This window comes from Leuresthes tenuis, unplaced genomic scaffold (assembly GCF_036924035.1).
Source record: "Leuresthes tenuis unplaced genomic scaffold, fLeuTen1.0.hap1 SCAF_5, whole genome shotgun sequence".
Taxonomy (NCBI): domain Eukaryota; kingdom Metazoa; phylum Chordata; class Actinopteri; order Atheriniformes; family Atherinopsidae; genus Leuresthes; species Leuresthes tenuis.
In genome coordinates, this window is record NW_027325359.1 from 12723581 (window position 1) to 12738287 (window position 14707).

Here is a 14707-nt window from a genome sequence, read left to right on the forward strand (position 1 = left end):
TTAGGAATACCAGACAAAGACAAAGAGAGAAGCTGGATCCAGGCTGCATCTGTCTCGGGCCTGCAGAGGCACCCAACGGTAGCCTAGAGGTGGAGAAGAAAAGGCGTGAAAAGATATGTGTACATGTATAAATGCTACATACATGACAGGATCATTTCCATAAAAGCTCATCTACAGAGCAGAGAGTAACCTTCAACAATGCTGACACTGAGTGTGGAGGAAATACGATGATGGTCCACAGTGTTATCTGATATCACCTGCACCCCCCCACCACCACCACCTCTGGTCGTTTGTTCTGCCCTGTGGCTCACCTTTCTTTAGGCTGGTGAAGGGCAGCGTGTACTGGCCCACAAACTCATTGCTAAGAAGACCAGTTTGATCTCGGACACAGAAGCGGATGAGGCAGAGCTCGGGGACGCTAATGCTGAAGTTCATGTCGGCATCCCAGTGAGGACTCAGAGCTGTAACGGTAACCAGAACAAATCTGTGCAAATTACTAGTTTTCTATTAACCTTTATTCAACCAGGAATAGCTTGATTGAGATTTGTATAATTTCCCTTTTGGGATAAATAAAGATTTTTCTTTTGTTTGTTATATACTTCATTTAATTCAGTTAAATGGCTCGTTATAAATGTTTTGGCATCAGCACAGACAAATGGCTTATAATGGTTACAAGAAGATGCTGAGAGTGGGCAGAAAATTGACTGCTGTTCCAAAAAAATTACTGGAGAAATAGACTCAGACACTGTCTTGACTTCACCTTTTCTGTGAAATGTTACCAAAGTTTCAAAGGTTGCACAAGTTTGAATTGTCCAATGATGAAGTCTTTCTCCAAAAACTTGTTTTGACAAGCTTGTTTTCCTTCACAGCAGTGTTCACTGCTGCGAAAGTTTCAGAGCACTGCAAAAAGTACCAGGGTGACATTAGGTTTTTCCTTGTGAGTCTGTGTGTGGTTTATTCCAAAGTTTATGTTATACGAAGTGCGTTAGAAACAACTTCTGTAGAGAAAAACTACTAAAATGTATCATATGTTCTCTGTAATTTACAAGCTTGTTTCTTTGTCAGCATGATCAAGTATCGAACCTGTGCAGGATGTAAGCCTGTAACTTCACAGGTGGACATTTGACATTGAAATTAAGTCAGTTTGAAGATGGGTTTAGTCTAGCTCAAATAATCACGTAACACTGTTATAATGATCAAAATTAACCGTAGTAACTTTGTTACTGAGATCATATTAGCATGTCAATGAGAGTATTTAAGCTTAAAATCTGCTTTTCCCAAGCACAGCCTCATAAAAGATCTTAGAATGGAGGTCAGTTTTTTTTCCTCTCCTACTATTCCAACATTTCAAACTCGCGGCCCTAAATACACCATTTAGATTTACTGAAGTAACTGTCAGTGTTACAGTGGCCAACTTCAGAAAGAGCAAGCAAGCGCAATGACTAAATCAGAAATCTGCCTGTTTTACTTTGAAAAATATCAAAAGTAAAATGCAGTCATCTAAGTCTTGAAACTTTACTCAATAGCTGTAAGTTAACATACAAGGAGAGCCAAAATTGACCAGACAGAGCTCAGCTAGCCATACAGTTTGCTTTGTGTTACTTACAGTTGCTTTTGACAGTATGAGTATTTTTTCTGCGGGAGTCTGATGGAATCCCATGAATCTCCACTCTCACAAAGGGGTCCAAAGCTTTCCCACTCCTGGAGACAGGCAGGTTGGACCCACTAATAACCTGTTGACAGACAGAGATGCAGGTGGGAAGTCATTTTTGCCATGGATAAATAGTAAAATAACAATGAAAATTGAAATCAGGGGCTTTAGAAGAACAGAGAGGGCTGTAATTACACAAGTCTGGAGAAAAGCAGACTTATCTGCAGTCCTCTCACACTGAGCCTTCCCCTCACTGGCCCTGATCAAAGACAAACCTGCATGCACTTATCACGACATGCCCCGCTTGGCTCTGATGGAGCTTTACAGTGTCCGGCCTGAAATTACAGTCCTTTTTCGTCTTTGGAAGTCACCCTATGAAACACTCTGCGTTACGCTTGTTCAGTTTCAGTGGTTCCTACTTGCGAGTTATCACAATACAAAGCTTTGTTGCAGAGAAGCAGACCGCTGCAAGTAAGCGACAGTTTTGTGCTAAATTTATTCAGGAAAGCTCAAGGGGAAGTATTGTTTTCCCGAACAGATGAATAATTTAATGTTAAAAGATTAACCTGACCCTACCTGTGTTACAACACTCAGTATTTCTCATGAATCTAATTCACTGAGTTGAGAGCTGAGTCAAGATTGCAGGATTTTCCCTGAAGTGATCGAATAATACAGAGTGATAATATGAATAAATAAAAGCAGAGATTCCTCCAGAGGCATACCAAAAACTTTGCACATTTATATTTCATGCATCAGGCTTGAAATTTTGTGAGTGTGGGTGTGTGTGTGTGTGTGTGTGTGTGTGTGGGGGGGGGGGGGGGGGGGGGGTATGTGCATATTGCATTAGCAGACAATATCTGGTGTGCTTTGTTTAACCATAAGTCAAAATGACTACTGAATCGCAAATTTTTAAAGCAATGGGTTTGATGGAATTAAATAGAACAGCATATTAGTTTAAAATGTAAACAACCAAAAAGAAGGTTTAAGTATCTGAAGTCATGCCATCTCTGCTGTGAGACTGTATTTGGGTTCAGCAGTCCTCTAAACTAACATGACAAAATTAGAACGCCAACATGCTCACAATGATAATGCTAGCATGCTGAGGTTCAGCAGGTAGCCCTCTTTGTTTAGGATGTTAGCAGACAACATTTTGGGATTTAGCACTAAACACTGATACCATACTACAAAGCAAAAGCTGATGGGATTTTCATCATTTGGAAGTATTTGGTGATAAAGAATTGAACATGACGAGTTGAAAAGCTTGGAATTGCGGGCGTGATGCAATCCTTTCAGGAACCAAAGCCCATGAGAAGCAGCACCAGCAGCTGGTAAGGTTTATATAATTGTTTTGTATGTTTACATTTGAAATACTCTTGCAAATATTCTTATTTACCAGTGCATGAATATGTAAATTAGTGTAAGATTGACTTTGATTTCTTTTACTTACTGGAACAGCATTTTTCCAATACTTGCCTCAGGGCAACATTATGCTGTTTGACTACTTTTTATGGGGGAATACTTAAAGTGGTTCCCTACTCTTACCCCCTGGAATGCCTGTTTGAGGAGCTTCCCTGCTCCAACAGGTTTTTAGAAGTTATTTTCAATGAGACTGATTCCAGGAGAGCAGCTTTGTTTGATGTAAGCTCTTGTGCCTTTTCTGCAATAAGACCAGTGTGAGTTCCATATGATCCTACATACACTGTCACAACAGCACAAAGCCTCTGCACACATAAGTGCATTTCCATGAAAAGACTAAGGAGTTACTGTGTGATTATTGTCCTTATGGGATCAATAAAGCTATACCCTTGTTCTGCACAGCTTGTCATCTCTTTTCACCCATTGTTATGAGGCTGTTTGATACTGTATATTGCATGTGCTGCTATTGTCATTCCTTAAAATGTTTATAATAATGGAATAATGGGATTTATTAATTGGACTCTGGGTCTAATTACATTAGATCAACGGTTTCTCTCCTTTCCCTTTAATTTCTGTGGGAGATAATCTAATTAAACAGACACTCTCAGGGAGTTTTACATCATTATTGGTTCACTGCATGCGGCAGGAGAGTATTTATCTGGAGGCAAAGAAAGAGATGAGCTCTGCTACACAATGCCCTAGATTGTGAGGCGCAGACACACACATACATACGCATAAAGAGCACACAGGCACAGACAGCCCTGTAACATTACACCTTAATCCATAAATCCACCGTGGGGGGATTATTTAGCATTCAGTGCTCCATAGCTGTACCTTGAGCAGCAGGTGTGTGGGTTTGAGGCGGTGTTGGCTGCAGCTGGGATCAAAGCTCCTCTCACTGGACATGAGCACAACTGGCTTCAGGACATATCCACAGCCCCCGTTGTCTTGGAAACGGCCATCATTAAGGTCCATAGGCAAGCCCAGAGATTGGAAATTGAGAGCCACTGCAAAACACCATGGGACAGTGTCAGAACAAATGAAAAGCCACAAAGCTGAAGCACATAAAAAAGAGGGGTAGGAGAGAGATTCAACTTATAGAATAACTTGAAATGTTTCTCCATCAGGGGGGCATTCAGTGCCCACGTCGTGGACTTTTCTGCACTGCGATTCTCTGTTTTAGCATTACCACTGAATGTACCATATTTCACCTCATTACAGACCGTAGACTTGAGACGTGTGAGTAAATTAAAAGAACGGATAAAGAACTGGCTAAAAGAACGCGTAGATGGATCCCTGCCTGTCGATTTGAATTGTGTCTCTGAATTGCTGGACCGAAATCGCAGGGGAGCCTTGAAAGACAATAGATGATAATTGTAGAGAATAAAATGTTTGCCGGAACCAACATGTTGCAGTGCCTCGTCTTTTGCAGTTCTGTGCTTCTCTTACAAAGGCTCACAGAGGATGCTCATCTCATCTAACTGCTATTGATCCAACTAAGCTGCGGCTTTGTTCTGCAGTCTCCCACAACTGTGAAAAGTACAGATCCCCAGCTGCAGAGCTACCCCCATAGCATGCACACCGTCTGCTCAGCAGTGCTCCCCTTCACACACAGCTGACTGATGGAGATGGATGGAAAGGGTGTGTAAAAACACACAGATTGACAGATGCAGGGGCCAAGACAGCATAACGGTTGGGACACGGGTAAATCATTCAGACTAAATGGCCGCAATACTGCATGTGAGGTTTATCATTGATCTTTTTGTGGGCATCTCTGGGAAGCACAGTTTACTTTCTGTGGATGAAATCTGATGTTCATGCTTGACTCTAAAGACACTAAAGAGCCAGCCGTATCTCACTTTTAAAAAACATACAGCAATAGAACTGTGACAGAAAAACTGAGCTCTGATCATATTACAACAAAGTTTAAAGCAATAAAAACACATGAATGTGAGTGCAAACCAATCCAGAAAGGGTGTGATCAGGGGAGATGTTCAAGCTGTGTCCTGAAATTTAAATGTTCAGGTTGTTCCCTTTGAAATTTGGCAACCTAACTTCTGCACTGCACTTTTTTTCTACAGTAATAAATTACAGTGGTTGTTTAGTGTGAGTCAGAAACTTTTGATTCCTGTTGCTATTACTGACACAAGAATCAGTTTTGGTTGGCTTAGATAAACGTGTGTGTATTTGTGTGTATTATAAACATCCCTGTGGGTATGGGAGCAATAAATGACGACTTTTTTCCCCCCCCTTTGGAAAGGTATGTGACTGGGCACCTTTTACTCACCGAGCTGCGAGCCAACGTTCCAAAACTCTTGAGGATTGTAGTTGGAGGAAGACGTTCTAGAGCCCGCTGGGTAAATCCTGCTGAGGAACCTCTGGTTGTGCCGAACAAAATCTGGACCTGAAAGAGAAGCACTTGCAATCTGTCAAAGGCCAAATGTTCCCTCTGACACACATCCATTTATCAACTATTCCCAGTTGGCATCTTTGTGATATTGAACACTTGATTCTATCTGCCTGAGTCACAGAGGTCATAATCCAGAGAAAGCACTGAGGTTTATCTGAAAGGATATGCTCATGTTTCATCAGTTACAATTATATTTTTCAATTTGGTACCAGACAGATGAAAGTTCTTGACATTACACATACGATTTTCGGCTTTTTTCAAATAAAAGCAGAATCCAATGAAGGTAATAGCTGTATCAGTTTACCAAGAAATGTAAATCCAATACCTTCAAGGGTTTTTTCTGATGGAGGTTACTGAACCAAAAGGCTGGCACACAGTTTTAGGATGCGTATACAGTCATTTTTTCCTGCAGGGCTTAATGTAACTACAAGATTTTTGCGGCTCAAACGCAGACTAATCGTAATCTTTGCCCGACAAGTATGCCTGCTCCTAGCATGGTTGTGTGTCTGGAAAGTGTCAGTCCTCCTAAGCAGGAAGAGATTTCTTTTCTCTATATCACTATTTCTCCAGCATTTTGCGGCGCGGCACGATGATGATGCACGTTCATGTGAATCTGTGTGGGCTCTTTTCATTTCACCAGCGGGAAGAGTGCTGGGCAGATTTCTGTTCTTGTACTGTCGAGCCCCTAATGATACTCCCTTATGTTGTAAATGTCACGTTCAATATGTTTTCACCATTAAGGAAGTCTATAATGCTGAGTATAGTAGTATCCAAAAGGCACAGAGGGCTCATTATGATGATATATCACCTGAATCTGCTGGGATCGTCAGCATTAAGTTAAACAACATGTATTACTTCAAAGTTATTCTTCCCTTGTCTTGTGATTTCAGATGAATGAATAACTTCTTACCTGAAGCTTTGGCCAGCTTGCGAGCCTTCTTCTCTGCCACGGATGTGTTCTCACAGTAATTCTGACTGTCCTTCGAGTGACTGAAGCTAACGAACTTGACAGACCTCGTGTATACAACCAGGTCTGATAAAGCTTCGGCTACCACCACCTTCTTCTTCTACTCATCACGTTTAGGTCAGGGACAACAAATCAGAGACAGCATTAAAATGAAAAAGTCATCCGGCTGAAAGCTCTTCAGACCTCATTTCAAAATTATTTCATATAAGCCTGCATCTGAGAAAAATCTCTTCAATCTGACTGAAAATCCCTGACTTACTTTTTTCTTTGACCCTGCCTTTCTGGGAGACCAGAACTTTGCTTTGGTTTGATTATCCTCATCCTCCTCATCTTCCTCATCATCATCATAATCATCTCCGCCCTCATCTGCACTTTCTTCTGCCCCTGCTGCGTCCTCTGTCTCAATCTGAGGCTTCAGCTTCTTATTCTTGATGAGGATCTTATACTTGAGGTCCTGACATTCCCACACATCAAGAATGAATTCACGTGTGAAAGAATGCACACACTCCCTAAACACGGATAACTGCAGCATCAACATTCACTCTGCACTTTTAAATCAATCCCATGTTTGCATCTTGGACAAACCACCCCAGCTACGTTTTATCACAAAGACGCTCTTCTTCACAGAGTCGCATTCACATTGTTGCAAGCTCTGGACTGATAAGAAGGACATTTTTAAAAAAAGGAACAAGCAGCTGTATCTGTCCAAAGGTCTGTGCCTTTTGCGAATGAGGAGCAATATGTTGAAGGAACCGGAGGCAGCTCCATGGTGAGCCACACAACAGCAGGGCAGTGTTGCATACCGTGTGCACAGGCAAAATATGCAAAGTAATTAGAGATATACCAACATAAACAGCATCTTAGAGACCATATAATATACAATTACAAGCCTCGTAGCTGCATTTGGCACAGGTTCACTGCTCTTTTTCAATTTCTATCGCTGTCACACAAAATTATACACTCTGTGGAGCTAAAAGAGAGGTTTTGCTTTTATTCATCCAATTTAGGAGGTCACATGTGGTTCTTGAGGGAAGTTTTTCCCCATTTTGACAGTGAAAATAGAATAAAACAGCATAACAACATGCTAATTGAGTCAAGTTAATCATTTCTAATTCTCCAGTAACACTGGGTTGTTGAGAAATAGAACCATGACACCGTTTTTTTTTCCCATGTTTCCAGTAACTTTGACAACTTGGCAAAACATTTTAAAACATGTGCAACCAATTAGCAGTTTGAAACAAATCATCAAACTGGTTTCAGAATTATAAAAAGTATGGTGTGAAACTGAAATGATTCAAAACATATTCAGTGTTCATGTTGTAGGGATTAATAGTCACACAGCAGCCATGAGCCTGAGGAAATACTATGGAAGCCGCTGTTTCCCAAGTCATAAAGATAAAAAATTAATAGAGGAAGACGCACCGTGAGGAGAAATCACAGCTATTTTCTATGCAGGAAATTCAAAAGCAGCAGAAGTCAGAGGCTGCAAAAAGCCTCAGACAAGACAACGCACATTCAGAGAAAATACAAAAAACACCTACATCCCACTCATCGTGTTCAATAAGCTGAAGTGACTGCATCAATGTCTTTCATTGTGGTGGCTCTGTAATCAGTGCAGACAGATCCTTCCAGAGGAGACACCAGAACCCCAACAGGCAGCTTGTGTGCTTCAACGCTCTCAAAGTGACGGACATGTCCACAATCAGCAACATCAGATTTTGCGACTCCCTAATAGAGCCTTTCAAATGCAGACTTCCTCTTACCCTGTATAGTACACGCTAGAGAAAGCAAGACGCACAAGCCTCCGAAAGAAACTAATGAGGTCCTCCGTGACGACAAAAAGGTCTTGTTTTCTCCTTGTTTTGCTATTCTATGACAGGCAATAATGATTTATATATGCATTCCACCGCCTCCACACACACTCAGTCTTCTGCTCATTTACTACACACATCATCAACCACTCACATCTTTTCAGTCTTACATTTGGGCTCGGGAGGTCTCCTGTTGAATGATCCAAGGGAGTTGTCAGCAACTTGTCCCCTAGAATAGAGATGAGGTACTGGGCCATGACCACCTGCTGTTCCTGGCAGCAGTGGTTTTCCAAAGACAGGATCACTGGGTAAGCAGAAACCTGGCAGGAAGTAATCGCACCGGAAACAGAATGCAAGGCAGAGAGAGAGAAAAATGAAGTCTCCATTTTCAGCAGTTAACATCCACCTGAATGCACCTGACTGCTCTCTCAGTGGGGTGTAAAGGCAGAGAATGGCCCGAAAGAGCACATCAAAGACAGCTTGAGAGAGAGGTATTTCTGTCTGAGAGGTTTCAAATTAGAGCAAATACATCTCAGTTAAGTGCCCGGGGCGCTGCTCTTGTAGAGGAAATGCAAAATATATAACAAATTATATACTGTTACCTCGAAGGCATGTTGCGCCACAGTGGTGATGACGTCCTTAAAAAGTATCTTGGTCGTGAGGGTGTAGCCATGGTAAACTACAGGCTCCATGTCTGGACCGTCCCAACAGTCAATCTCCAAACAGCGGCAGCCTTTTCGCAGAGCGCTGTGCCACAAACAGGCAAAAGAACACACGTAAACACATGGACAGACGCAAGTCTGCGATAAACACAATCTGCTGTAAGAGTTTCAAGAACTAAACTTGACTATGTCCTTACAGGCAAAAACTGTTACATTCATTCAGTTAAACGCTTTTTTTATACTGAATTAACAACACCGCATTTATGCACGATACATTTACATTTCTACAAAGCGTAATAAGTCATATATTTTCTGGCAAAGCTGACACGAAGTCATCTTTTCTTTTTGTCCAGATATTCTCCGCAGCAATGCTCCTGCTTCCCTGCCAGTCTCTTGCTATTTTACATGAAAATGATGGCAGCTGCAATGACACATCTGTGTGTTTGAGAAACAGCTGCTTTCTTGGCATGCTGTTGCACATTTTATAAATCAGTACGGTGATGTGCAGTAAAGTTGATCTCTTTAGTCACAAAATATTACTTATAATTGTCTCATTGGGTATTCGACTTCATATACTCAGTTCAGTATTAGAGGACCATATACTATAACCACTTATAAATATATTCCAGTTTTTCCTTTCTGTCCAAGGGTTGCTGCAGACTGGAATTTACATTAATGTCACAAAGTGGGACATCCGATGCAGTTTAGCTGGAAATGTCTAGGAAAAAAAACTAAAGCTAGAAGACTGTGGTTGCACTTTAGGGTTTAGGCGGTCAAGGGAACAGAAGTGACTTAGATATTTAGAAGTGTTTCAATTTGAGGAAAAATTACCAGTGACTTTTTTGAATCTGCTGCCTAAACCAATCAGAGATGAGAGGAAAAAGAGAGAGGATGGGACTTAATAAAGTGAAAAGTCACTCTCTGATATGATACAGCTACACTACTGTGTTTTTGCTCTTTTGGTAGTTTATTGAGATGTAAGCCTCCCCACGTGGGCTGATAAACAAAGACCCAGAGTGGCTGGACAGGGAAAAACATTATTTTTCGAGAATTGATTCTCAACCTCGGGGGTCGGGACCCCTGGGGGCGGGGTCACAAGATAATTTCATGATCTGTAACGGTGTTACAATCTGGGTTAGCATAGATTTTATTGAGTGCAATTCTGTTTGTCAAAGTGTGTATACACAAATTTCTGATAAGCGCAGGGGAAGGGGCCCATATTCAGCAATGCGATTATCCAGGGATGACAATGACTCTGAGCCCCTGTTTTAACTTCATTTAAAACTGTACATCAGCATATGTATTATGTATATGAGCATAATTAGAATAGCAATTAGCATATTTGATATTACTTTGTTTTTATCAATTCATGCACACTAGTTATGGGCATACTGTAGATCGATGAACTCTAAATTCATTTGGCAATAATAAAGAGCCTCCAAGGAAAAAAAGAAAGGATTTAGAGTTGATGTTTTAGTAAGGGGAGCTAAGTGTCTCTGAGTGACTACCGTGGCATCGTGATGAGGGGCTCTCCTGCTGTGCTGGCTCTGTATGGCCATGTCTCGTCTGCACAGATTAACTTAAAAATGCAAATTAACCAACATATGCACACAATTCATCCTGTGTGCCAAAGAACCCAAAGATTTAACGCAAAAGTCAACCTTTGAAATCTGAAACCTTGATCCTACTTGATCTTGATCTCACCTATCATAAATCTACAAATTCCACTTTGCTGCCACTCTCATTTGGTTAGGTTTAGTCTTCAAAAATGCATGGTTGGGCTTAGAATTTCTAAGAGTTTCAATATAAAAATGAACCAGAGCTTCCAGGCCACTGGGTTTGACGGGTTCCACTCCACCAGCTGACCGGGGCATTCAGCACATTCACTAGATCCATAAATACTGAACTTCTGCTGCCATCAGCTTTTTTTGTAATCACTTCCATTGTCCCACAAAGGCACCACAGCAGAATCGCTGTCTGCCTCAGCACATCAGCATGTCAGTGAAATGAGAGGCAAAGCATTCAGTATGCAGATAACTAGCATGCAGGTTTTGAAGTACATGATAATCTGAGGACTAGATCTTGGTCACGTGTTTTTTAAAAAGGCTTGACAATTGTTTGTGGTGTTTCCACAGAAAAAGCAGATTAACTGATTGTACAGGATTAGATTGTTCTAGCAATGCAAATACTGTTTACTTAAATGTGCAAAGCTTCCAGGAATTTTTGAAAGTTAAGATTAACACAGAGGTATCTGATTGGCATCACAATTACCCCAAACACACAGGTTAAGTCATAACAGACTAAATATCCTCAGACACCTTTAGGCCCTCACAACTTTTGCACTGTCCTTTGTTTGGTGGAATAAAAGAACACAAGCTGTACTGTATACACTGCTTACCAAACATATGCATCCAGGTGGCTCTTTCCTACTAGCTGATCTCCAGTCAGGTATGTGTTGTGTGATGAGGAGATGAAGTAGCTGCTGAGAGGCTGGCCCATATCTTGGTACACTGAGGTATGAGCCTGGCTGAACACGCAGCAGTCTTTAGACTCCATGTATCTGAAGAATCCTTCAAAAGTCATGGACCTGCTTTCTATGGCTGGAAGAGGAGAAAGCAGCAGACTGAACACTGTCAGTGGCAGTCGATACAGAGGAGTACAACAGCCAGCTCAAGCAAATACTGTTCCTAGTGTTGTAACAGAAAATAAATCAAATGAGTAACAAATACTGTGATTAATAGATATAGTGGCTGATTTAATTATGTTACGTACTAGCTCAGTCTCACATCCAAGTGAGACATGTTGGAACTTGGGCCACCATTACCCAACTTTGTTGACCTATGCCTTTTATGCTATGGCAAGTCAAACTTTTGCTGTGCAAAAGATTTATTACTTTGGCCCTCTTGCAAATGATTTATGCCTTTACGCTAAGCAGTTTAGATCAATCACAGTTTAGACGTGATTTGATTCAAACTCCGTCCGCATTCAGGCATAAGCCTGAAAAAGTGGGTATGCTGTGTTTAAACGAAAAATGGAGTGCAACAATTTGCAAGTCATTTAAACCCTCCGAGTAATTCAAAATAGTGCACAGACAAGTAAAATGTTTAAACTGAAACATCACTCTTGAATTTGATAGAAACAACCAGATTAAAAAACTTTCTATCTTCAACTTCAACTATCAGTGACATGACTGGATATAAAAAGAGCATCCCAGAGAGTCTGAGTCATTAAGAAGTAGAAGTGGAACTGTTCACCACTCTGTTAGAGATAAATATTTCAGCAACTTAACAGAGACGTTTCTCAATATAAAATGAATATCATTAAAATGATAAAAGAAACCGGAAAAATCTCACCGGGAGTAAAATATAAGAACCATTTTTAAATCATTATGATCTTCAGGCTCTCGCATCATCAAGTCCAATCATGAAATTACTGAATAATTTCAGAAACACTTCTAAAAAGTATTAATTAGCATTGTTCATTGCTAAAATGCAAAGAAAATTTAAGAATAAAGAAACAAACGTATATTAACAGCCAAACATATATTGATGATCTGAAGTGAAGTTGAAAGCTGTCCTGTGGTCTAATAAATCAGAATCTGAGATGGAGAAATATGACAAACCAAGTAGATCACATCTTATCCCAAGTAAGACTGGGAACACACACAGTTACACTCTTTCAACAGTAAAAGTAGTCTCCTCCGGAGACAACAGAGGAGGTGATGTAACACAGTGGTAAACATGACTGTTGTCACAACTACTTTGACAAGAGTTGCTGGTCAAAGTCAGTGTCAGCGGATAGTTTTCAAAAACAATAAATATTTCTCTTTGATACATTGTCAGTGTGCCATTAATTAAAGGAAGGTTTAAAAAGTCCTAATTTCTCTGTGAATCATTGCATCCTGTGTTTCCACAGCATCCCAGATTTGACCAAATTGACCAAAAAAAAGTTCTGGCTCCGAAGTAAAAAACTTAAATATCAGCCATAATTTTGTCTATGTAAAGTGCACCCTCTTTCAGTTCTAAGGCTTTAGTTATTTGGATATAATCGAGCACAGATTGCTCCTCAACAGGTAGAAAGTTCGAGACAGCTAACCTCAGAGGAAACCACACAGAGCTAATATTCATTCAATAAGCGAGGCTTATGCACAGCTCGCTTAAATGCCCATCAGAGCATTTAATGAGCTGAGGTCTGGACTTTGACTGGGTCTTTGCAACACGTTAATTTTATTTTTTGGTTTTCTTTTTAAGCAGTTCTTTAGTATATTTCTTAGCGTACTCTGCATAGTTTTTCTGTTGCATGACCCAGTTTCGGCCAAGCTTTAAGCTGTCACATAGGTGGTCTCACATTTGACTCTAGCATACTTAAGCATTCAGAGGAGTTGATGGTTAACTCAACCTACAACCTTGACTGTTTTTGTATTGTTTTTACTTGGCGAGGCCATTTGACTTTTTGTTTTTATCATGTCCTGTATGTAAAACCTTAGAATTGAAGAAGGTACACTTTCTTTTTTGCAGTCTTTGTCGTGAGACTTGAACGTGTAATTTCCCTGTTATGCGATGTTTGATGGTGCAAATGAACCTGCAGAGCTCTGAGCCTTAGGTGACAAATTGTGTCGACCTGTCCGGTAAAGAGCCATTTACCTTCTGTCATTTCAACCTCCAGCTTCTGAGCTCATGACAAACAATTATCTTGACCACATGCCACTGGAGCTCAGGCCTTATTTTCTGTTACAACTGAATTAGTATAATTGTGTAACTGTAATAGTACAGCATAGAGTCCTTTTTTTTTAGCCCTAGTGATTTGCAGCATGCAGTCTGGCGGTGCACACAGCTCTCCCTTTACTCACCTGTCTCTTCGATCTCATATCTGTCAATCAGACTCTCTGCTGTCTCTTCATTTGCTGTGAGCTCCATCTGCTCCTTGTGGAGGAACTTCAGGAGACCACAGGCAGGCAAAGTAGGGAGACCTGCTGCATAGTTTTGATATAGTAGCTGGATTTCAGCTCTTCTGGATGAGGGGGGCTTGCTTCTCTTCATCTTATTCTGCATAGGATAAAATATCCCATTAATCCTTCTAGTTGTTGATGCAGGGAGGTTGCGAAACCTCAGCTTAGGAGGGCTTGTGTTTTTCTACAAGACTGGATATCCATCATGGTATGTGTTAAAAGGAGGAAAGTGTTCAATTCAGGCACATTTGAGGCTTAATACTTTCTTTATGTTGTCATCTTGATAGTATTTGAAAAACTTGTGTTTCAAAGACACAGCACATCAGTTGTTCGCTAAAAATATTCAGGAAACAGCAAATAGAAATGTCAATCCTGAGATGGATCTCAGTGTTTACCTGAGCGGATGGTTGAAACTCAGCATGAGACAGTATGAAAGAAAGTTTGGGATGTTTGCACCCAACAAAGCTCTCCCTTCCTGTCACCCCCTCCACAGACAAAATCTGTGTAGCTTTCTTATGTTAGTCCCTCTCCTCTCCCTGTCATTCCTCTCAAGAAGGGATACACAAATGTCTGGGACTTTCTCTGGCTTTGTGTGTGTGTCACTTTTCCTCCATACCTTTCATCTCTCTGTTCTGCAGCCCTTCACAGTTCAGGCTTATGCCTATATGCCAGTGTTGTTATCTTGGTCTACCACAGTGGGGCCTGTCTACCGTCTCATCTGTCTCCAGAGTGTGAGCAACACAAAGAAACTAATCCTGCCCCCAAATTCATTAACCATTTATACGACTGCAGTAACTTTACTAGACCCCGGCGACTAATAACGACCAAGAACAGTCATCGAT

The 14707-nt window shown here is 40.9% G+C and overlaps 1 protein-coding gene across 1 annotated transcript; it reads right to left on the reverse strand.

Moving 5' to 3' along the window:
• LOC140306634 (1-phosphatidylinositol 4,5-bisphosphate phosphodiesterase zeta-1-like) lies at nucleotides 1-13956 on the reverse strand. Its single transcript, XM_072385237.1, is given in 11 exon segments — nucleotides 1-83; nucleotides 312-461; nucleotides 1607-1733; nucleotides 3902-4074; nucleotides 5355-5471; nucleotides 6388-6547; nucleotides 6704-6898; nucleotides 8426-8575; nucleotides 8858-9002; nucleotides 11316-11517; nucleotides 13767-13956. Coding segments are annotated over 11 exon segments (1692 nt in total).
• Between the last annotated feature and the right edge of the window lie 751 nt (nucleotides 13957-14707).